This window comes from Leguminivora glycinivorella, chromosome 7 (genome assembly GCF_023078275.1).
Source record: "Leguminivora glycinivorella isolate SPB_JAAS2020 chromosome 7, LegGlyc_1.1, whole genome shotgun sequence".
Classification (NCBI taxonomy): Eukaryota; Metazoa; Arthropoda; class Insecta; order Lepidoptera; family Tortricidae; genus Leguminivora; species Leguminivora glycinivorella.
In genome coordinates this window covers 4265666-4290737 of record NC_062977.1, presented here as the reverse complement: position 1 = coordinate 4290737, position 25072 = coordinate 4265666, and the positions used below count along the sequence as shown (strand labels likewise).

The window sequence follows — 25072 nt, the reverse complement described above, 5'->3', positions numbered from 1 at the left end:
TGGCATTACACCTTGGGGTACGCTCAGCTAGATGGCGCTAATATTAATATTTGACATTTTAACACATCTCAAGCTAAGAATATGGGCGAAATTGTCAAAACTGAGGTTCAAAGTTTTAAGCCTGTGTCAAGAGATGGCAGAGTGCACTGATTACACATTTTACTTCGACAGTAACTCTCTATAATACTTGATCCTCTTTGATTCGGCTAAGCACACAGAAATATATGACTACGCGCCATGTTGCGGAATTTCATTAGAACTATTTTCTTCATACTAAACTGAACTGTCACCCCATACATCAGAATAACAGCGCCCTCCTGACAATAGTCATATTTCTGATCTGGCTTTAACCACAGAATATATAATAGTACAAGTACAGAAGGCTCACTCCTTTGATGTTCACAAAACGCCGCCATTCTAAATTCTTACCTACATTAACAAATGGACCGCACGCGTGCAGACGACATTGAATTCTATCGCGCCGCGCGAAGGTCGTCGCCAGTGAATGGGCCGCGAACTCGCGGCCGCCGGCATGTACTTGTAGCGCGGCGAAAGGATCGCGGAGTGAGCCGGCCCTGCTTTAACTAAGTATCGCTTTCTAAACTGATTATTTTACATGCGTGTTGTCATAGCTGAACTTTTTTTTCATTATTGTAAACCGAGTCATACTCATCAGTCTATGTTTCATATTATATAGCAGTTTGTTTATATTGTATAAATACGAAGGCACATAAATTGAGGCAAAGTGATGAGTTTTTTATATGTCAAAAGACAACATTTAAAAAAAAATTTGAATCTCGTTTACTTTATTATTGTAAACAACCGCCATATACATAGTAGAAATAAGTGGCGAAGGTTTACAATATAAATTGCTATAAGAGAGAAATAATCTCCAATGAGCTGCAAAAGCAGATAATAGTAAAAAGTAATTTCAATCGTTCTTCATTCTAATTCGTAAAATTAGTTTTTATTTGTATGAAACCGAATTGATACGCAAAATAATTTTATTTGAATATACTAATCATTGAGATTCTGGTAATACAGAATTTTTAAATAATAAATCAATGACGCTTCTGTAGACGCCTGTAATACTAAAATGTAACACAACATACAGATGTTTTTCTTCTTTATAAAATGATGCTTAAAAAGTAGATTCGTTAGAGATTAATATAAGCCGAGCAGGCCCAGGAGAGTTTTCTTGTAGTGCCCGGAGCAGTCACCCTGAAAATAACAATGAAATTTTAATTATGTTAAAAAATATAACAAGATAAAGAGGTACCCAACATATTCTGTGTTCATTTGATTCTGTTATGACTGACGATAGACAGATTTTAGAGGTTGATGGACTGACAAAAATGTAACTGTGGATCTTATCGTCTGGTCTGGTTGAACACGCAGAGCCAATGAATGAGAGTCAGCGAAAGACTGATCGTTGTGTAGATGGCTCAGGGATCTCCAACAGTGGTTAACTTTTGTGATATACGATATAATATGCCAAATAAAAATATCTAGCCTCGATCTAGGTCTCCAGAGTCTCGCCGTACTTGGCCTCACAGGTTGACTCACAGGTTACCACGACGAGCTGAAGTACATCTCTGACTGTCGATCTTACCTGCTTATAGCCTGATGAGCCGATCAAAGTTTCAGAGAGCCATTGGTTGAGAGCGGTTAAGACTGTCTGTTGTGTAAATGGCACTATGATCCTTTTCAGACCCTGACCTGGAGGAAGCCTATGTCCGCCAGTGGACGACTTTCGGAAGATAAGATGAGGATCTCACCTCGATCCATCTCTGCAGCGTCTTGAACATTGGTCTGACGGTCTTCTTCTTAAGTCTGACGATCTGGCTGAGTACACATGGAGCTAATGCATGAGAGCGCGAGCGAGAGCTAAATACATAGATCGTTTTCAGTGGCGGCTGGTGAAAATTTCTGCTAGGCAACACTGAGCAAAAATAAACCTACCTTAACATTAGGTACTTTACTAGTAATCAATTTTAGGCAAGCCAGTGGGAATCGGCTTGTATGGACCAGCCGCTGCTGATCGTTTTATAAGTGGCCTGTGGCTACCCAGGCCTTTTTAAATATGTCCAACTAACAATGGACGACTTCCGAGATAAATAATATGATACTCGTATGATAATGATCTCACCTCGATCCAGCTCTGCAGCGTCTCGCCGTACTTGGCCTGGAACATGTCGGAGATATCGCCGAGGTCGACCTCGCAGCGCGTCACCATGATGCGGATGAGCTGGCGGTCGTTGGTGCCCATGCCCTTCATCGACTTGTGGAGGCGCTCCGCGAAGAACAATGGCTTGTTGCGGACCACTTTCACTGAAAAGAGAAATTCAGGGGTTAGGTTTATTAATTTGTCAAGGTGATCTGAATTTTCGTCAACATAGCACACGCAAAGATTGGTGGTGCCCGTAGGCTTAGGAAACAAAGAAACGTTAAAATACATTGTTCCGTTACGTTAATACGGCTCTTTCCATATTGCGCCGATAAAACCCTATTTTTCGCTTTCCTCTTCAGTTCTTGAGCGGTGAGGAAATGGAAACGTTGGAAAATGGCATTGTTACCTTCAGATCCGTGGTGAATGACATACATCGATCCCAGCGCGCCCTTGCGGCAGAGGATGAAACGCCGGAGTGGGTTTGTTGTCGTCCTCTCATCATGGCCGGTGAAGAAACGGCGGTACGTCTTGCGTAAGACTCCGTCAAAAAAAAGTTAACTACAGATACGATCCAACCATTAGAAGGAGATTAGACAAGGAACTTGCCGATGACTCGAAACTCGGCCTTGACGCGTCGTAGATATCATGATGGCCGGTGATGAACTGGTACTCTCCGAAGATGGCAGCCAAAGCGCGAATAGAACTAAAGCTAAAGTAAGGGCGATAGTGTCCAAGAAGTCAGCCCTGGTCAGTGGTCACGTGAGCCGTGAACCTTGAAAACATGGACCGTGAGGAACGGATGCTGGTTACTGGTAGGAACTCGACACAATCAGTACAATAAAAGTGTTGCACTTACCGATGGCACGAAGAGCCTTCTCCATATCGCCAGAGAACTCAGCCTTGATGGCGTCGTCGATGTCATGGCCGGTGAGGAACTGGTACTCCTGGAAGATGGCGGCCAGCTGTGTGAACGAGCGCGAACAAAGGACAGCGTTGAACACGGATTCGTCCGTGCCGAGTCGCAGCTCACCTGTAACGGCAGACAACACATGTAAGTAATCTTTTATCCAATGATAATTTACAAATTGAAAAAAACTGAACTGAGATTTTGTGAAGGAAGTCTTGTGAAGAAGAGGACAATAGTAGTAGCATTGCAGAACTAGAAGTTCCTTTAGTAAACTAAGCCACTCTAAACACTTTTTATTATCATGAATTTATAGACTTTTGTCGATCAAACTAATAAAGAAAGGAGAAAATAGTCATCCAAACCTGAGAGTGGCTCAAGGTGGCCGTCATTCTTTGTTGTTAAGCTACTATCTATATTGTGCTTTAAAATAAAGTCCATTAGAAAAGGATATACATACCAGCTTGTAGCAAGCTCCTGGCATCCTCTCTCGCTCTATCTTGGTTCACCTGGAACTCCTCAGACCTGTTGCCCTGCAAAAAAAAACCATAGGTATATTATCCCTCTGCTCATATATCATTAACACAGCTACAAGTAGGTTCAAAAACAAAAAAACAAAAACTGTGTAAATTTGTATTATTGAAACAAAATTACTTGTGAATATCTAAAGTTATAAATACACATTCATCCCTAGACATCCTACTCGTAGTGACCAAGGTAGTGACGTATAAAATCGCGTCATTAATTCACGTCACGTCAAGGCAGATTTCGTGGAATCACCTTAATGATATCAATATAAATGAACGATGAGTCAAATATAGTCGTACCTATTTACAAACATACAAATTTCATCATACAACTCGAACGGGAGCAAATTCGTCACCGGCTTGACAGTTATCGTCACAATGCGTCACTAGGTGGTACCGATCTTAATCATCTTGTTTGGCAATGAGTTTTTTTTTTTTTTTTTTACATTAGCAATGCACTGACGCAAATTTTAATGACGTCATCATTTTATTCAAATGAAAGATTCATTGATAACGCAGATAAAATCGTATATTATGCGTGAAAATAGTTGCGAAAAGGTGGCCACACTGAACAAAAAAATTTTTTTAATTAATTAACATACAATGAAACTTCGGTTCGATCGTCAAAACATTTTTTTCTACTTAATAATGTGGAAATCTCTTTTTCCCCTCACTAGCTCGGAAACACGTGTTTTGTCCTTTAATACCAGCGGGTAAAAACGCATTTTATCCACTAGTGGGTAAAGTAATTTGACCTTGAATTAAGTCAAATTAACTGCTTTAAAATTGATAAAAGTAGGTGAAACTAGTACTAAAGATGATTTACCACCTGTGGAATTACTGGAAGCAGTTATAAACGCATTTTTTGCGTTGTAGTTTCCTCGCTATAGTGAGGGGAAAAGTTTTGTGTTACACTCGGGTGCAAATGTATTTTACTTCTCGTGTGTTAAAAAACTCGCAAGTTCAGGATTCTATTTTCGAACCACTCGCTTCGCTCGTGGTTCAACTATAGAATCCTTTCACTTGCTCGTTTTTCAATTCCACACTCGGCGTTAAAATACAACTTTGCCCCCTTGTATAACAAATAACTATTCTTTTTTGTATAGAATCTTAATTTTGTATAGTATAGTTTACACACTAAACTTTCACGTTATTTGTTGCTACTTGTAAGAATGTCTATTCGTACATAAATAATGCTAACAGCAAAATTAAACTGAACCAAGTTAATACGGTTCTGCATACAAAATGTCGTTACCGTAGTTCACAGTTGTACTAATTAAGATGAAAATTACGTTGTAGTTAGTACCTTAGTTCATAAACATAAGATCTTTATTACAACCATTTTTCCGTGTAATTAGTACGATTGTTAACTACGGTGACGATGTGCTCGTTTTCATCGCTACAAAGTGTTTACATTCTTACCATGCTCAGCGAGGTCATCAACCTCTTGAAGTTTCCAGACGTGTCTCCGCGGAGGTCGTCCTCCAGCAGAGTTCCGTACACTGTAACAAAACGTCAATTGTAGTGCGTGGCCTTGAAACGGGAATCTAGTCAACAAGGCTATTAGGTAATTATGGCGTCGGCTAGATCCGATAGTATCTAGCCGCTCAGACATCGAAAGTTGCGTAGATAGGCAGGCAGCAATTTGTCAAAATTATACAAATTACAAGAGAAAAGGAGATCTATAAACCGAAATAAATATAATACACTAATGCAGCAAGCAAAGAGCAAAAAAAATCCAAGCGGATCGTCTATTTGTTTTTATTTTACTACAGTTTTTTATTCGGTTTCTGTTCATAGATAGCTGCTGGATGCTTAATAACTAATTTGGTTAAAACAGTTAAAATTTAAATGATATCATTAATAAATAACTCTAAAAAACCGGCCAAGAGCGTGTCGGGCCACGCTCAGTGTAGGGTTCCGTAGTTTTCCGTATTTTTCTCAAAAACTACTGAACCTATCAAGTTCAAAACAATTTTCCTAGAAAGTTTTTATAAAGTTCTACTTTTGTGATTTTTTTCATATTTTTTAAACATATGGTTCAAAAGTTAGAGGGGGGGCGCACTTTTTTTTCCTTTAGGAGCGATTATTTCCGAAAATATTAATATTATAAAAAAACGATCTTAGTAAACCCTTATTCATTTTTAAATACCTATCCAACAATATATCACACGTTGGGGTTGGAATGAAAAAAATATCAGCCCCCACTTTACATGTAGGGGGGGTACCCTAATAAAACATTTTTTTTTATTTTTGCACTTTGTTGGCGTGATTGATATACATATTGGTACCAAATTTCAGCTTTCTAGTGCTTACGGTTACTGAGATTATCCGCGGACGGACGGACGGACGGACGGACGGACAGACAGACATGGCGAAACTAAAAGGGTTCCTAGTTGACTACGGAACCCTAAAAATGGGTACGTAAAATAGCAGTAAAAGATTAAATGTCAGCAGAAAAATAACAATTAGGTACTTTTTTTTTCAATAATTTACCGACCGATTTTTGAATCTCGAACGCATGAATTCGCCGTTCGAAAGTCTGTGGAAAACGACGTAATGCTACGACTTTCGAACGGCGAATTCATGCGTTCGAGACACAGAGTAGTAATAGAACAGAGGGAGTTTCACTGAAGACCGGCTGTGACCCAACAATGGCGGACGTTTGTTTTTTTTTTTATTTTATTTTATGGCTTTAGGTGGCGACCTTTCAAGCCAGCAATGGCAGACGGTTTGCGATGTGCAAACACGATTTAAAATCAAAATAATTATAATTCAGGTCAAAAGAAAATCAATTCTTCACTTAATTTATCAAAAATTAATTATTTTACTTGAAACTTAGAAATATCTTGTTTTTAACAAATAATAATGACTCAGTGCGCCGTGTGCAAACACTATTTAAAAAAATACTGGTCACACTCTTGTTTTTCAGTTTGTTGGTTTACGATTATGAACATTAATTAATATTGTGATTTTACGCATAATAACGTGATAAAGTTTTAAATTACGCATGAAAAGTTGCTCCGTATTTTTTTTTTCTTTCGATTGTTGTAATTTTTATACAATTTGACAACGCATGTAGGCATATTTTCTTATTTTTCTGGAGATGTTTTCGCCAAGGGCGCCTCGATCCGACTGACGGGAGATTAGTGGATGAGGTCTTATGGCCCCTGTACACACATGGCCAACGGTTCCACCAGCCCTTTGTGAAACCCCTTGGCCAAGATAAGAGCCGCTGTTTACACATTGGCGAACCAATCACTTGGCATTGGCTCTTCATGAAAGATGGACGTGGAATGAAAAAATCTAGGAAATTCTTGGTCATAGACGTTGTCAGAAAAAAAATATTAAAAAATAATAACCCCGTAGTAAAATTAAATTATTTGCAATATTAACAAATTTTTGAATATTCTGATAAGAACATTTATCTTTTTTAGGAAATACATTAAACATTTGCAAGGTTATTTTATTTCCTAAAATCTACACTATTATTGGCATCGATAAACTTATTATTTTCGTAAATATATCACTACTGTCCTCTCTGACGGCTGACGACCAACTGAATGAAGCGCCAGTAAACGCAGTTGGCCATTGGCGCCAAGATCGTTTGATGTGTGGACAAAAAACCGACACGAATCGGTTGGCCGGCAAGCGCAAGCGCCAACTGCCAACTTACGGCCAAGTAGCCCTCTACACACATGGCCAAGGGGGTTGGTGGAACTGTTGGCCATGTGTGTACAGCGGCCAATAGACAAAGCTATCAATGTGGATGATGGAATCACAGGTTTTTCTTCGGAGTTATCCGTCCTTAGAATTGTAGGTTCATGGTTGGAGATTCAAAGCTCGGTCCCCAGTACCTATAAAATTTCCAACTTATTAATTTTCGCGAGACCTAATATTCATAATTATAAATTCGTATTAGTAATATAGTGCGAATATAATTATTACGGTTTAATTATGAAAATTATACTCATTCATTGCACTTGATTATATGTTATAATTATAATGATTATAAATGAATAATGAATATTTATTACAAGTACTCGCGGCGTCAAACTTGGTAAACTTCATGGTAGTCACCGTGTTACACTTATCAATACATATCAGGTAACTGAACTAACTAAATGGGGTAATGGTGCCCATTATCTGTAATTAAGCCTACACCGTGAGATGGTAGATAACATGACAAAATAAGCACAGTTCAGTATGATACGTGATACGTCTTATTTCTGCGGCGGTCGGAAGCAATTCATTAAGAACAGGAGCAACTGTCCGAGGACAAATTGGAGCTTCACACAATTTTAATAGTGTTACAGATGAAGCTTATAACTATGTCGCAGAAAAGATAGAGGGCTCAGAAAATCCGGCCCAGATTTGAAGATATAGGCTCTTCTTCTTTTCGTGTCGAGGTTCCTCTCTTCTTTATACAGTAGATGCCCAATAGCCAGCAGCAGCAGCATTGGCTCTTGAATACCTATTCTTGATATTTAAAATAAAACCATTGCTTGTTTGTATGAGCTCCTAGGCCCCGGCCTTAGGCAGAAACGCGTACCGGTAGTTTAAGATAACACATGCCAATTTAAACTTAAATAATTGTCTATGGTCATATTGGTCACCTATGTAATTTTCTATTGTCATCTTGGCTAAGCCTCAGATGACTCATAACAGTCATACCTTATGAATGAAATTTTATTCTCTGGCCAATCTCGCATGGGCTTTCAGGCATCACAAATGATGTCTCTATGACTAATGCGTAATTCGCCTGTAATAGACGAGACGTAAAGGAAAATGATGATGATACTCTAGCCAATCATCTATACCGATCACTTGCCCAATTATGCCCATGATACACGTACAATCCACATGATGTCACTGAATCTAATTCTTTTTGGGAAATTGTACTAGCACAAAAAAGGGATTTTAGTAGGACACAAAGAAAAACAACTTTTGAGAACAAGTAAAAATTAAATAACTGGAATGTATTCATGTGGAATAACTATTTTTTCCTCGTATACCAAGCATTACTCTCATGATAAGTACAGTGGTGTACAGGTTATGTTTAGCATTCTGTGCGCGTTGCTCTTTCCTGTTGGCTGTATTTATAGTACTAGTAACTTTTGCCCGCGGCTTCGCTCGCGTTAGAAAGATACAAAAAGAAGCCTATGTAACTCTCCATCCCTTCAACGATCTCCACTTAAAAAATAACGTCAATTCGTCGCTCCGTTCTGCCATGAAAGACGGACAAACAAACAGACACACACATTTTCCCATTTAGAATATTAGTATGGATGTTGTGTTTAACTGTGTCTTAACCTTGATGCTCGTTTTAAGTACATGGTATACTGACATTATGCAGTTACTAGAAAATATTAAAAAATTAAAAAGGCGCAAGTATTTTTTGCGGTATTTGTACTTTGTAGCAAATAATCATGCGTACATACCGTACCTACTCGAGGGAGAAAATAAGGATTGATAATTCTACATACACAACAGACATGTGATCATAATTATGTATTGTGTACAAAAATATTTAAAGGTTTTTATTAAATAGGTATTTAAACGCGAAACGTCCCGGACACTAACGTATTTTACTTTTAAATTGAAATCGTCGGTTGTTGCGAGTCTGTGCCCTCGGATCAGCACGTGTCAGAGCAAGAAAATCGCTCAAAGAAAACTAGCGATTTAAGTTCGTGTCAATCACCGTTTGTCAAGCTTCGTAACGCAGCGAAATTATATGAGTCCCTCCATTCTTGGCCGCCGCGCCCCTCGTGGTTCACACCTTGATACGTCGCTAAATTACCGACATAAAATGGCGTATTCTCGATTTCAACTTAGACTCCCTTCATACTTTATCAGAAGTTTTTAACAATATGAGAATACCGCTATTAGCATGTCATTCACTGACTACCATTTTACGCCTGCTCTTTGGCGTAGAACTGTGGCAGTGGCGTCATGAAAGCCCGTAACATGTTATATACTCACTGGCATTGTACGCCTGCTTGATGACCTGGATCTCGTGGTTGGACATGGTGCACATGACCTCGATGAGTACGTCTTCGTCTGTGCCGATGCCCGCCACGGCGTCATGGAGCTCCTTGGCGTAGAACTGGGGCAGTGGCGTCATCAACGCCACTAGAATGTCCTCGAACTTGCCACTGGTTTCGCTCTTTAGGTCTGAGATTAGGTCCTGAAAAGAAGATGGACGAAAGTTAATTGCGTAAAATTGTTGTAATGGTAATACTTTTCTAGTGCTATACTAGTAGGAAACGATGGAAATTTCTGTAAATCATTTGAAATTGCTTATTTATGTGAACAACATAATCAAATGCAATTTCGCCTGAATTTTTCCCGTAAATTCAATGACCATGACAACGTTACCGTTGTGCGTCAATATCAAGGTTCGAGACTGGTAAGTATATTCGTATTTAGTATTTAGCCACTTTAGTGCATTCAGAGCACTTGACACACTCTTACGTAAGTAGCTACCTGTAACAACCGCGAAAATGCAGTGGACGAGATAAGTCGACATGCATGTTTATTTATCAATTTTATCACTTGTCGCACATTTCAGCGCCCGCAGTTCACATGTCCTATAAAGTTCGTACGAGTATTATGTAAAGTACTTAGAATTACGGAGGACCACCTCCGGTGTAAAATAAATCTACCCGGATCATTTAAACAGGATTGTACCTTTTAGTTTAGGACCTGATTGCGTAGTCAAGGTGTCAATAAGTATCTCGGCCTCATTAATAAAGAAGAATTATAGATCAAGAGCCGCATTGAAGTGAACCACTAGCACCTTGACATTGGCATCACAAAACTGCAAGATTCATAAATAAAATTATGTAAAGACTGTATCGTTAAGTATGAAGACAACTTTGAGTAGCCGTATTTATTTGCTATTAGATTTTTTTCTTATAACAAGACATGGGCTTAATAAGGCACATAATAAGGTACACATTTTGTCCTAGAAGCTCGACGTAAAGCATATGGTTTAGACAGTATTGACTTAATCCTCCCGAGTACCAATTACGATTCCGGACAAATGCTACTAGAAAATTCACAAAGTGCGTAAAAGACGATACGATTGCGAAAAAAAATTGTACGGTGCGAACCTCAACGACACATGATCCACAAAGCAGAATATCTGGACATAGTCTAGCCACTGTTATTTTAAAAAAATAAAGTTCAGGATCTGTGTATGGCGGCCATTTAGAGAATGTGGCATGGTGCTTACTCTAACTCCGACTTTGATGTCGAATTCGACTATCATACACTGTTAATGTTGATCTGGTTTAGGCACTGTTCAAACACCATGAATGTCAATTAGACTTTGGCCTATGGCTAATTTTTTTATCTGTTTCTCTCATCCTGCTCGCATCAAAAATTTACGGCAATCCGGAACGTTGCTCAAAATTGCGTTTTATTAATTTATATCAATTCACCGCATTTATTCTACAAGTACCCAATTGGAAAACCATGAAGAGGACTCATAAAGAATATATTTTGGCAGCATATTAACCTTTGTTTGTTGAAATCGTACAAAGAGTCATTGAAATATTCTCAAATTAAGCCAGATAGGGGTTGTCCGAAATTTATTTGCTAGACCTTAATGAAAGTACCATAAAGTCCCTAAAATAAAAAAAATATCAGACCTTCTTATATCAAATAGTGCTTACCAATACCTTCAGATCATACTCTCGGAACATAATAATACAAAATTATGCACATGTCAACATTTAGACGAGGTTTGTTTTGTCCTTATACTTAACGATACAGTCCTTATTATTCATAGGAAAATATACTACAGGCAGCATTTCCGCATGCATGACTCGAATTTGCATTTTCTTTATTTCAGGACACGCTAACAGTGCAGCCTGCACTGTACAGGTATTATAATAGAACATCGTGCGGACTTTCAATTGATTTAGGAGTTAGACTTTTCTAAACATAGCAGTCAAGTAAGCCTCCAATGGAGTTGGCGTTAGACATAATACCTTTCATGTGTTATTTAATGTAATGAAACGTATTATGTCAATACAATTTTCATCATATCGTCGTGATTTACACTACGCTAAGTACAAATTACAGCAATTTTCTAATAATATACGGGACGTTGACATTGATATTGCGTAAATAACAAGTCTACGTAAATGTATATTTACATACATTATATCTACGAAAGAGCCTATTTTATTAATTACTTCTACCTGCGTATCCCCAGAACAAATTTATTTGTAAAGGTTTATATGTATGTAAATACATCTAGCTTAACAGTGACTACATATATCTATATAGGTTATATGTGAGTATAAACCCAGTTGAAACAACATCTCATATAACAAAAGCAGTATCAAGGCCTGCCCCCATCAGCTGCTAGCGAAGCGAACTACGTTAGGTTTTACAAAGTGTTTATTTTATGGTTTTTTTTTCTAAATTATGTTGTGAAACGTCTTGCATTTTAGTTTTACATATAATTATATTCATTTTATAAATAGCCTAAACGACGATTTTAAATGAATAAAAGCTGTACTTATCAAACAATATAATGCACTCGGAAAACAATATCCGACAGCCATTTCCTTGTAATTGAAGCGACATAATAATTTAGGCCAAACTCAACCCAACGGGAAAAACTGGTTAAATCAGTATTCATAGTAACTTTTCCTCGACTATGTATTGATTCATCAAAGTCTCACGAAATACGAAGCGAAAGTCTTTGGACGCGTTCCAAAATATTTGAATGTTTTCTGGTTAATGCTATTGTGCGAGTCTCCTATGAAAGTGAAATGGAACCCTGGGATCGATGAAACGTTACAAGTATGATATTTGTCAATTACAGTCAATTAGGTTAATTGAGAACCGTAATAAAATTTAATATATGTGCATAAGGGAATGGCCAAGGGCATTTAAAAAATATAGTGATAACATTGTTTTCATTACTCAGGAAATACCGTTACACACCCATTTCGGCCGAACACACACCTACATTTCCGTGTTTATATCATCTCGAAGTAGTTATGACGCAATCAGAAAAATAAAAATGTGATGTTACTTCCTACCGATCCAGAAATAGACAGGAAAAATTCGTCAAATTTCTCAATTATTCATTTAATAACATGATTGGTTACCATTCCTATATAATAAAATGAATAAAACATAATAATATAAGTCAGTGATAAGGTGGGGGGTGACCTGATATAATCGTATTTGTGATAAGTGGGTAATGCCAAGTAATGCATACAATAAACAACGAGTAGGTAATTGAAATTAATTAAACACAGTACCTACAGACTCTGCTAGTTAATAAATTAATGTGACTAATAGCTACAAGAAAGAAAACCCTCTTTTGTTATTAGCAAACCAGACACGCGAGTTGTCAACATCAGTGACTAGGTTCTTTGTACACAAAGATCGTAATTATTTTTCATCAATGAGCCTGAGTATGAGTACTACATATACATACACCAAGAACAGTGTCTAACTATGTGAAATCGTGATTGATTAGGCGCAGTAGTTGCTCATTCCGCCGACATGTGAGCACCTGGATTTTTCGAAAGTCCTTTATGGTCTCGCGGAGGACAGCCTTAGAACTTGATTGCATTTATTGCGTCTACGGCGGGCTTGTAGTTGTCTTACCTTTCCATACAGCGTCTTGAACTCAAACGCAATCCGCAGCCTCTGCTCGTTGCTTCTGCGCGTGAGCACTTGAATGATGGCCTTCTCGTCTGTTCCGAAACCCTTCATCGCCTTGCGGAGGACGGCCGCATCTTCGCGGGGGTCGAAGGGGTTCACGGGGACTACCGTGGGTTTTGACTGAAATGGCAGAAAATTTTAGAAGGCGATCCTATTCATACTTAAACATTTTTTAATGAAGAACGGTCGACGGTATTTCGTTCTACTATCAGGTATGTCCAAGGAATACCGACTATTCGTAATATAGCTTTTTGCAAATTTTTCGAAACAAGAAAAAGGGCCACATTTTAACGGACTTCAAAAAAAGAAGGAGGTTCTCAATTCGACTGAATGTTTTTTTTTGTATGTATGTTACTCGTTATCTCCGAGAATCATGGACCGATTTTCAAATTTTTTTTTTCAATCGACCAGGTATAACCCCGAGATGGTCCCATTGAATCGAGGAAACTCTTCAAATGTTGGCACATGCAATGTTTTTAGTGTATTTTTCAAAGGTACACCAGTATTTACGCCTGATGGTAATAATTTTATGTGGCTGAGCTGATGATGGAAGGTCAACTCCTCAATGGTTAGGAGTTAAAGGATAATTCTTTCACTACTGTACATATATTCGGACTGATACATATAATATCAATAGGAACCACTAAAAATCAACAAATAAATAAACTTTTTAACAAAAAATAAAACCGCCTTCAAAAATAAGCGCGTTACAAAACACAGAGAAACTAAAAAGCAAAAAAATAATAAACCTTTGAATTCAGATTTCTTATCGGATTGCAATAATCTAAACATCCAAATTATAAACAAATCAATTATTTTTGGAGTCGGGGCCAGCCTGCGTATGGTTGGATGGGGCAAACAGGAAATAGCAAGTCTGGTACCGACTACAAAAATAATTGATTTGTTTCTAATTTGGATGTTTAGATTATTGCAATCCGATAAGAAATCTGAATTCAAAGGTTTATTATTTTTTGTTTTTTAGTTTCTCCGTGTTTTGTAACGCGCTTATTTTTGAAGGCGGTTTTATTTTTTGTTAATTGTATAGTACATTTAATTACCATTATGAGCAATACTTTAATAAATTATATGTAGGTGTCCCTATATTATTGTTTAAATCCATACTTAATATTATAAATGGGAAAGTGTGTGTGTCTGTTTGTTTGTCCGTCTATCACGGCAAAACGGAGCGACGAATTGACGTGATTTTTTAGGTGGAGATAGTTGAAGGGATGGAGAGTGACATAGGCCAGTGTATAGTAAGTCGGGGGCAAAAGCTAGTGTATAAATAAAATATAAAATCCATGAACCTAGAATTCTATTACTACTCTGTGATAAAATCTAATAAATATTATGCTAAATACAAATTTTCTCTCTGGCCCACGCTTATTGGAATAAAGTGAAACCTCAATATTAACTTAGGTGCCCCAGTTTATTAATTCCATCCATCGCGGAACAATAGTGTTTCGGTGTATGTGAACATAAATAGAGGCACAAAGTATACGATCCTATGACTCATTTATTGCCACATAGATAAATGATCTCCAAATAATCCCAATAAGGCAAATTTATTCCTAACGTACGTATTTTTAAGGTACAAATTAATTTAAACAGCTGAATCCAGGGTCAGAGTTGGTTGGGCTTTGTTGTTTGGTGCCGACCGCCAAGGTGAGGGTCAAACCTGTGCAGTGTAAACAGATCCTTAGGCCGAATATCTACGTATAGAATTACTCCAATGGGGACTGATTCTATATAAAAGAATGTTGGAGAAGAATTAATTAGTTACTAGAGAGACGGGTAATCAATCTCACGGGCAAATGTCAAAATGCTTCTGTGCTTAGCCCAGATCAATCATATCAATGGGTAAATCCCGAAGTACTAGTACACTTCTAAAGTCACTGGTCGACTAAACTAGGGGCATTGGCAGATTAGTAACTAGTAAGTAATAAAATCCCATGAATCACCCACCAATAACTCTAAACGCCTAGGAATGTGGTACTGATAACTAATGTACCTGGTTGAATCTGATAATAAACCGGAAAATCCCTTATTTAGAAGGAAAGATAACTACCAATGATGTTCATCATAAATCATAACACAGCCTTAAAATAAAAAGATAGGTAGTTATAACAGATTTCTACTTACTTTGGCTTATATTTTCTTGCAAGTATGCTTAATTTCCCCATCTTTCAATGTTTTAAGAATATCGCAGTAACAAATTGGACTATATTTAAAATTTAAGGGTACGCTGACACAATGCATGTCACATGTCATAAAATATAGAAAATTGCTGGACCGATTTTGGTAGAACATGTCTAAGACCCATCGCTAGAAAAATCTCTTTCAAATAAAAAAAAACAACATTCAAATCGGATCACCTCTTTGGGAGCTACGAGCTACGGTGTTACAGACAGACACACGCCCCTCTTTTTGCGTCGGGGGTTTAAAAATGGATTCTATTAGTGATGATTTATATTTTGAATTACTGTTACACTCGGTCGCGAAACGGTTTAATACACGCGAAATTGATTGTTCGTGAAGTATTAAATAGTCACACTCTATTGCATTAGACTTCCGTTTTTCAGATTGCATACTTACAGTTTAATTTTCAGTTTACTGATGTTTACAGTTTTCAGTTATCTGTGTATAAAGCTATTTAGTGTGAAAAGTAGCATGTATCCGGCTTAGTATGTAAACAGACCACTTAATCCATACTAATATTATAAATGGGAAAGTGTGTGTGTCTGTTTGTTTGTCCGTCTTTCACGGCAAAACAGAGCGACGAATTGACGTGATTTTTTAAGAGGAGATAGTTAAACGGATGGAGAGTGACATAGGCTACTTTTTGTCTCTTTCTAACCCCCCAATTTCCTAACATGGGGGGTGGAAGTTTGTATAGAGCATTCCGCAATTTTCAAATTTTACGCGAAGCGAGCGAAGCTGCGGGCGAAAGCTAGTTGATTATAAATACGAATATACCTAAGTACTTATCTAGTTAGTCTACCAAGATGCGAGGAAGATATTTACTTAACATTATCTAATGATGAATTTAAATTGCTGTAATTATTAACGATACTTGTGTTTAGTATAATTACTTTTCTATTTAAATACTATATTTAGAATGCCATATATCGCTCAACGATACATATATACATACATACATACAATCACGCCTGTATCCCATGAAGGGGTAGGCAGAGCACATGAAACTACTCCAGTTTCAGCGCCACTCTTGGCAAATAAGGGGTTGAAAGAAAACGAAACTGTGACATTGCAGTGACAGGTTGCCAGCCTCTCGCCTACGCCACAATTTAACCCATATCCCACAGTCGCCTTCTACGACACCCTCGGGAAGAAAGGGGGTGGTGAAATTCTTAACCCGTCACCACACGGGCACATCGCTCAACGATGCAGCGTGATATCAAGAGTTTGAGGTATGTACGAGTATGATGACTACTTAGAAAATTGCACAATATAAGTAGCGTGACTAACTAGTGGCCTGATGTATTTCCTAAACATCTTGTTCTCAGGCATGACCTAGTACTTGCAAAATCAGACTCCTATATTCATAACGTCGACACGTAAACTAGGGTTAGACTTATACTGGTTGCCAGTACCCAACGTTACGTACTGCAAGTGTTTTGAAGAGAACAATGTTTATACAAGAACTGTCGCAGATAATGTAAAGTGACTGATAGGTAGATAAGTAGATACTATAATAGGAACAAGATTTATGTTGTTATTATTCGATAATCTTGCTTGTACTCGAAACTTTTGCGATAAGATCTCTAGAGTAGAAGTGTAGGCACCAACTATAACAACTTGGAACTTGGACTTGGAACAATTTGTAGTTTACTATTGGGACTGGGACTTATGAACAGTTTGATATAATCCTAAAAATCCATTTAAGTAGGTACCTATTTTGTGTATTTAGGTACTTTGTGTAGGTATACCATACCGACTGATCAAATAAAAAGCCTTCAAACATTTACTTTTTAAATTACTGGGGAAATACGTACGATATACTTATCTATACTTTGGAAAGCATATTTTTTTGTAATAACAAGTGTAGACACACCCATTGATGATATCATATATGCCAAATAAGCCCCTTATTTTAGTAAAAGCAGGAAAGAAAATAAGAATGTCTTCCACCAGCATGTAGTAGGAACTCTCTCATCACTAACTGATAAAAAATGCATGATTAATTCATAACATTACATAATGCAATTTGGACGAAATATCAGAAGACCCTACCTACTCAACATTTTCTAAAAACTTAGAAAAAAGAACAAAAGAGAACAGAACATGTACCTTATAACGAAATGACTTGAACCCACGCCGAACACCAATTGTCGCTCTATAGGCACTACGCATACTTGAATTTGATGTAACAGAGGACATATCAATAATCCGCACTGGCTTGCACCGTTAATACTTTTCTCTTCCAAAACCAATCAATGACATCACTCTGTTTAACACTTTTTAAACTGTTTAAGATTTGAACGAAAAGGTTTCTATTAGGTTTGAATCTGCTACATCCATTGTAGCGGGGGCCAGAGTTGAGACTGAATTATTGACTCGGTGATAAGTGTACAGTGGAGATGAAGTGAGCATAACAATGTAATTGCAGTCAACTACTTCTTGAATAGAGCTGACTGTGTATTCCTATAGCTAACTGAGAGTCTGATAAACCATCTTGATTGTGGTCTGAGCATCCATAGCAACTCTAAGTAAATGGGAACCATTATTATACTGGTGGCTTGTGTGCTCAACTCGCCGGTAAGCCTGGCCTGATGTGTCATTGGAATAAGTCCTATATGCTAGTGGTATTACATTTACAGGTAAGAGAGTTCTCAAGTCTCATGTAGCTAGCTTGTGGTCATAGAAAGCCAATTGTTAATATTAATTGCAAAGATTTGCCTGATGAATTAAGGTATTGTTCATTTGGAGTTATAATTACAAGTTTCATACAGATGCTCATTGATAAGAATGAGGATATTAGTGGCAGCAGCCATAGCTTGTTCCTATGGTTGCTGCTACTATATTACTTTAAAAAAAAACAAGAATCTTCAAACAATTGAAAAGATGAATTAAAAATTAAATTATCATTATAAACAAAATTAAACATTTATGTGTAATAGTATCAAAAGTAATAATATATGAAAGTTAAATCACAATGAATCGAAGTTGAAAAAGTGAATGCACATTTAATAATAATTTTGTATATAAAATATGTGATAATATTATGTTAATAAATACTTAATACATTGATAACATCCTGGCCAAAAAAACTGATAAGAGCAATGTAAACAATTTGTGCAGGAAATGTTAAAATTATTATTTATGGCAAATTACTGAAACATAAGAGACAAATTTAAAAATCTAGTTTTCATTGCTCTTGTATATAAATAAGTAAAAAAGCACTTGTTTTGCTTATCACAAATAGAAAAAGCCATCTAATTAATGGAAGGATGAAAAAGAGGTGATACAATAAGACAAACATACCTTTGGTGTTGGTACTGAGCTTGATTGACCATAAGCATGTTGGCTATGGGGCTGAGAGTGGCTTTGAGGGTACCCCTGTTGCACTTGCGGCGCTTGGGCAGCTGGTGTGTAGCCTTGGTAAGCACTAGGGTAACCTTGGGTATTGGGGTACCCTTGATTAGCACTGGGGTAACCTTGATTGGCACTGGGATACCCCTGATTGGCATTTTGGTGGCCATGGTTGGCTCCTGGGTATCCCTGATTGGCACTAGGATATCCTCCTGGTTGAGGGTACCCAGTTTGAGCAGATGTTGGATATTGAGCATTAGACTGTGGGTAACCAGGTTGCCCTGTGGACTGGGGATATCCAGGGTTAGACTGAGGGTACCCTGAAGGTGGCGCCGGGTACCCCATGGTTGGCATGCCTGGCATAGGCATAGGATTGCCGAACGACTGCGGAGCGGCATTGTTAAATCCTACATTATGCATATACTGCTGCTGAGGATATCCCGATTGGCCCTTGAAATGAAATGAAAACGCAATTATAACGAAATCCGGTTCCAAAAGTGACCTTCATTGTGATAAACATAACAAGATTCGTTTCAATAACTAGAGCCAAGAGAAAGTTGATAAAACCAAGTACTTACTTGCTGGTAGGGATTCATTTTAGATACAAAAAACACTTAAATCCGCACTTCTAAACTGCACTTGGTGAACTATCACACAGGAATGAGGCTGGTTTAAGAAATTTCGACACAATTACTTCCCGCGATTTTCCGGTAATACGGTACGTGTCGTGGGTTTCACCGAAGCCGCTTTTGTGACGTGTGACGAGATTATAGGTATTGTTTAGTGCTGGTTTAGTGATTCACAAGACTTCTTTGGTTGTCATCCAAGTTGTGATATTCTACAAGCAAGAAAAGCCTGTCCTACAATGTAATAAGATCTTTTTTATTTCAACGTCCTGAACTTATTCTGAATTTGTCAGAAAAATGACGTCAACGTCATGGTGAAGGTTCGTTCAAAAACCACCACCAAAAACCAGGATAGAATTAGGCCGGCAACAGACAGTCTCAAAAATTCATAATCCTAAAAAAAAAATTGGTTGTCTGTAAAGTCGGTTTACGGACGGTACGGTAGTTTAACGTGATAACGTCAAACATTACAGTAGTATAGACAGGGGCGGTCAGAGTATAGCAAAAGGGGCCCGATTCTGAGGCTTTTTTCACGTTTTTTTGTTCTTATTTGAAAGAATGCATTAAAATAAGCATCTTTTATAAATTAAAGTTTTTTTAAAACCTACTAATTTAGGAGTTAGAGTGGTGCAAAGTTGCAAAATTTTCCCGTAGCATTACTAAGGCGCCAGAGACAGAAAACGATATCAACGGAGCCCCGCTTATTACAGAAACTGCACAGAATATAGGATGACGTCATTGTCCCGTTCCGCAAGGCCCGCAAGCGAGAGCAAGTGGTTTGTGTATGGACCGTTGGGGTATAAGCAAAAGGGGCCCGATTTTAGGACTTACAAAAATTTTGTGAAAAATTTTCATTTATTATTTTTGAGTGTTTGTAATTTAAAAACATGAAAGATTGCATTAAAATAAGCACCGACTCGCACTTGGCCGGTTTTTTATAGAATGAAGTTGTTTGAAAAACCTACTTATTTAGGAGTTAGAGCAGTACGAAGTTGCGAATTTTCCCATAGTATTTACTAAGGCGCCAGAGACTTAGAAAATTTACGATGATTTTTTTTTTTACCAATATAACCTATGTTAATTATTGATAAATCATATAGAAGGCTCCCCACAGACAGTCTTAAAAATTCATAATCTTAAAAAAACTTGTATGCAATCTGACAGTTCAAACTGACACTGACAAGACACTGACAGATCTGAACTGTCAGATTGCATACAAGTTTTTTTTTAAGATTATGAATTTTTAAGACTGTCTGTGGGGAGCCGAACACGTTTAAATAAGGATGTTTTGTTATATAAACTTTTTCTTTTCCATTAATATTAACTGAGATATTAGGGTTCTAAGATTAATAAATGGCACTAGCACTTTAATAAAATTAACGCGTGTCTCGCAAACGGTCTAGGATACAAAATGACGACTTTTATATAGGTATAGGTTAGGTTCGTTAGGTATCTTCAAACGGCCGAAGGCCAAACTGCACAGAATAGGAGCCCCGCCTAAGCGGGGCTCCGTCGATATCGCTTTCTGTCTCTGGCGCCTTAGTAATGCTACGGGAAAATTTTGCAACTTTGCACCACTCTAACTCCTAAATTAGTAGGTTTTAAAAAAAATTAATTTATAAAAGATGCTTATTTTAATGCATTCTTTCAAATAAGAACAAAAAACCGTGAAAAAAGCCCCAGAATCGGGCCCCTTTTGCTATACTCTGACCGCCCCTGTCTATACTACTCAATACTACTGTAATGTTTGACGTTATCACGTTAAACTACCGTCCGTAAACCGACTTTACAGACAACCAATTTTTAGTATAAAAACCGCTTACAACATTATTTCTGAACGTAACCCTACATATAAGAAATGACACTAGACTTGACAGTAATGACAGATTGATGTTGTCATTGCTGACAGTTCAATATATTGACGTGTGATTTTTGTAGTATTGGACCAATGGACTGAGATTGGATTGGGCTTACAAATTATAACATTAAAAAGTAATTATTTATTAAATGAGATGCACAAAATGAATATCAAACCTGATTTAAGCAGCATCGATAGCTATCAAAAATTATTCTCTAAGATAGATAACCCTGACGTGGTTTTTCAAAATTTTGTAAAGAAGTTGGCCAAGTACCACTTTCAAGTCAAAGCTACAATCCAGGTAATAAGTTACTTTAACAACAATATCACAATCACTACCTCAAGAAATAATTTGCATCGCTAAAATTTATGCCTTCCATTTTCATTACATTGTGATTGCATGGAAACTTACATATTTGAATGTTTATTCACCTTAATGAAATTTGATAATTTATTACCTTTCTTTTTGTTTTGTAATTTCAGGATATTTTAGAATGTAGAGAATCCATGGAAGCGTTGAGTGAGCTCAATGAAAAGGGTCGAGCAAAGATAAATCTGTTAAGAGATGAAATAGAGAATATGGAATTATATGGGAAGGAGGCTTCCGATGAAAAATATGCTGCGGAACTAGTTTCTCAGAGGCAACAATTGGCTATGTACGTATTTGTACTTACACATGTATCATAAGTATCATAACTTGCTAATTAAATTTTACATATACCACCTATTGCAGCCTTCTAAAAGAGTTCAAAGATGCGAACATCTCTAGCATGTTTGCGATAGAGAAGGCTCAGCGGGAGGAACTGCTCAAGCCACCAGAAGGAGATGAATCGGCTCTCAGAAACAGAAAGAAAAAAGTTGACCGTGATGCATTGCTTGAAAAATCTTCAGGTAAGTGTCACACGAAAACATTTTTCTTTACTCTCTTGGGGCTATGTAACCTTTTATATTTATTTGGTCACCTTTTAGCCTGGGGGCTTAAAAACCGTAGTAATTATTTGTTGCAACCATGGTGGTACAAACGGTTCGAATAATTTTGTAAACAGTTAAAGGGCCACAGGGAGGGTTAGAAAATATTTAAAGCAATGTACAATAATAACTTAATTTTAAACTGCACATATATTTTAAATAAAATATAACAAACTATTACTGTAATTAGAATAATGAATCTGCACCTTATTACACTAACTTCAACCATTCTATTTAAAAAAAATATGTCATAGTGAAAAAATAATGAAAAGGGTCGAGCAAAGCTTTATTATTTATATATTTGTCCTGTTCATGTCTCTCTTTTCAATGACACTAATAATTACCATTACCATGTTACATTTTCTTATTTGTGACATTATCTGGGCAAAGGGACCTTATTATCGATGGCGCTTACGGCGTTATGAGCGATGTTCGCGTACAAATACGACGCCGCGGAACGTAAGCGCCATCGACAATAAGGTCCTTTACCCAGATAAAGTCACAAATAAGAAAATGTAACATGGTAATGGTAATGGTGGTGGTCATTTAGTTGTCAAAGCGGACCCCAGGCTCCCATGAGCCGTGGCAAATGCCGGGATAACGCAAGGAGCATGGATGATGACCCAGATAGTCACATTTCAATTGCCTTTTCTTACCATTTCCTCTCCATTTTGTTTTTCAGGAGTGACAGAACAGCTGCTACAAATCAGCAGACAGTTAGCTGACACTACACAGAGGAGTCAGAATACACTAGACAGTTTAGTTTCATCCAGTTCTACTGTGCATGTAAGTGCAGTTATTAATACCCCATATAGTAGTAAGCTCTTTTGTGGATAACTACATGTTAAAGTTCTGTTAAACAATAGTAAAAATACGCCGATCAATCGTAATAATAATTATAAAGCGTACTTTATGAACAAGGAAGAAAATCAATCTTTTGTTGTCCGTTGTAGCCGCCGTGCAGGATCAGGAGCCGACGACTTATAAAAACTTCAATATAAGTAGATTATAATATATTTTAAATAGGTGCTGGTTTACAAGGGTGACTTGACTAAAACGGTTAAGTATGGAAGTGGTGTTTAAGGTAGCGAAGATGATGAAAGAGTGATTTGCAAGATTTGAGCTGTTAAAAACGTTGGTTAAGTTTTAGGTGCCTCATTGGCCGCGATTATTCGTATGTGGTGCGCTCCTATTGGCTCTAGATAAATCTTACGGAACTAGCCGAGCGATAAGTATACAAATAAAAGGTTGCGTTCGCAACATCCGTTAAATTCGACACGTTGTTAGGTTCATAATCAGGAACCACCTATTATTATATTATCACTTCTTGTTAAATTCAAAATAAATTATTTTAAAATTAATAAATTAATTAATCAGTATGAGAAATCTTTACGAATAACATTCAAGTTAAAGTATGAAGTAACTGACGTCACATGTCATAATAAATAATACTCTAACAAGTTAATATAGCCCGTAACTACAATTATTGAGCCATAGAAAATATTTCATAGAAAATATTTGAATTTTCATTTATTTCATTTATTTATTCATAAACAATAATAATTTGTTTTAGAGTAAATTTAATTTTTTAATAACTCGATTATAGCAAGAGTTCAGACACTAGTCTCTTAGGCCCACTTGCAGCAACCACTTAACTCAGAGTTAGTGGGCTGTCATCTGTCAAATTCCATATAAAATGGAGGGTTAACCCTCCATTTTTGTTGGTGCAAGTGGCCCTTAGAGAAATTAATTGTATTTCACCTAAAGAACTTTCCCTTACAGTTAACGGAAATCAATGAACACGTTGTAGTGATGATATTCTTGATACTATCATTCAATTGTATACTTACAGGGAACACAATCAGAGCTCCAGAACACGGCAGGATCTATATCAGAATCCAGCAAACTGTTGAAGAAGTACGGTCGCCGGGAGTTCACAGACAAACTCATAATGTTCTTTGCATTCCTATTTTTCCTGGCTGTGTGTCTTTACATCGTTCAGAAGAGACTGTTTTAGTTTAAATATTGAATGACTTAATTTGATACTATACTTTTATAGACAAATTATCGATTATTTCTGTACAATCCAATATACTAAACTTGTTGTGTTATTAGTCACATCACATAGTTAAATTTTGGTTATTTTATGCCTATTTACCTTAAGGGGATATGTAGCCACTTTTTTCCGTTTAGCTGACGAAATCAAAAGTAAGTAAGTAGTATAAAACTGCATATATCACTTACATAGATTAAAAATGCAGAATAAATAATAATATTCGTTCTTAAAAACTTGGGTTAATACATAAATACATATATTATATCAGGGTGAACAGGCACCTTCTGGGCGAACTCGCACCATCGTAGGTCTCGTTTTCGCTTCGACTAGTCTGTGGTCATGAGTAGGCCCGTTCATTGTAAAAAAAATATCCTAACGTTAGTTATTGTTTTATTTGTCTATGACTGTATGGATCCCGACGTGCGACTGTATCTTTGAAAATATTTTTTGTGTGCTCATGTATTTTCCAGCATTTGTTGAATTATTTATTATGTATGATGGACTGCTATTTTAATTTGTAATGATTATTATGCCTAAGTTTTGCAATTTATTTGTAAATATTTTGTAAATATAGGTCATTTAAATACAGTACGTTTTAAAGGACTTTTGTTTTAATTTTTAAGATATCAAATAGAGGTAATTATTTACCTACTTACCTAATCAACACGCTAATGGTGCTGTTCGAATAATTACAAGCTCGTCAGAACTACGGA

General features: G+C 37.0%; 2 protein-coding genes across 4 annotated transcripts; one reads left to right on the top strand and one right to left on the bottom strand.

The window, feature by feature from the left end:
• Window positions 1-1065: 1065 nt before the first annotated feature.
• Window positions 1066-19621, bottom strand: LOC125227850 (annexin B9-like). Of its 3 annotated transcripts, XM_048132225.1 has the most exons (9): window positions 19429-19621; window positions 18803-19300; window positions 13241-13417; window positions 9584-9788; window positions 5024-5103; window positions 3535-3607; window positions 3027-3200; window positions 2150-2331; window positions 1066-1221 (listed from the first exon to the last, which is right to left on the bottom strand). In XM_048132225.1, exons 1-9 carry the CDS (start codon window positions 19444-19446, stop codon window positions 1165-1167), a joined length of 1464 nt encoding a protein of 487 aa, XP_047988182.1. In that variant the 5' UTR covers window positions 19447-19621; the 3' UTR covers window positions 1066-1164. The 3 variants fall into 3 exon arrangements, with proteins under 3 accessions (XP_047988182.1, XP_047988184.1, XP_047988183.1); XM_048132227.1 differs by lacking the exon at window positions 18803-19300 and having other exon boundaries at window positions 19429-19620; XM_048132226.1 differs by lacking the exons at window positions 18803-19300; window positions 19429-19621 and adding an exon at window positions 17609-17797.
• Window positions 19622-21380: 1759 nt separating this feature from the next.
• On the top strand, window positions 21381-24962 carry LOC125227860 (vesicle transport protein SEC20). Its single transcript, XM_048132240.1, has 5 exons — window positions 21381-21635; window positions 21818-21990; window positions 22068-22225; window positions 22986-23089; window positions 24156-24962. The coding sequence occupies exons 1-5, from the start codon at window positions 21489-21491 to the stop codon at window positions 24318-24320; spliced, it is 747 nt and encodes a 248-aa protein (XP_047988197.1). The 5' UTR covers window positions 21381-21488; the 3' UTR covers window positions 24321-24962.
• The last annotated feature ends 110 nt before the right edge of the window (window positions 24963-25072 follow it).

Bases quoted from the DNA above. Each gene is read 5' to 3' on its own strand.
- LOC125227850 (XM_048132225.1), bottom strand. The intron at 9,789-13,240 runs GTAAGACAACTA...TCTTCTTTTCAG, and splicing joins TCAAGACGCTGTATGGAAAG to GACCTAATCTCAGACCTAAA. The intron at 3,201-3,534 runs GTATGTATATCC...CTGCCGTTACAG, and splicing joins CAGGAGCTTGCTACAAGCTG to GTGAGCTGCGACTCGGCACG.
- LOC125227860 (XM_048132240.1), top strand. From the start codon at position 21,489: ATGCACAAAATGAATATCAAACCTGATTTAAGCAGCATCGATAGCTAT. The intron at 21,636-21,817 runs GTAATAAGTTAC...TTGTAATTTCAG, and splicing joins AAGTCAAAGCTACAATCCAG to GATATTTTAGAATGTAGAGA. The intron at 22,226-22,985 runs GTAAGTGTCACA...TTTGTTTTTCAG, and splicing joins ATTGCTTGAAAAATCTTCAG to GAGTGACAGAACAGCTGCTA.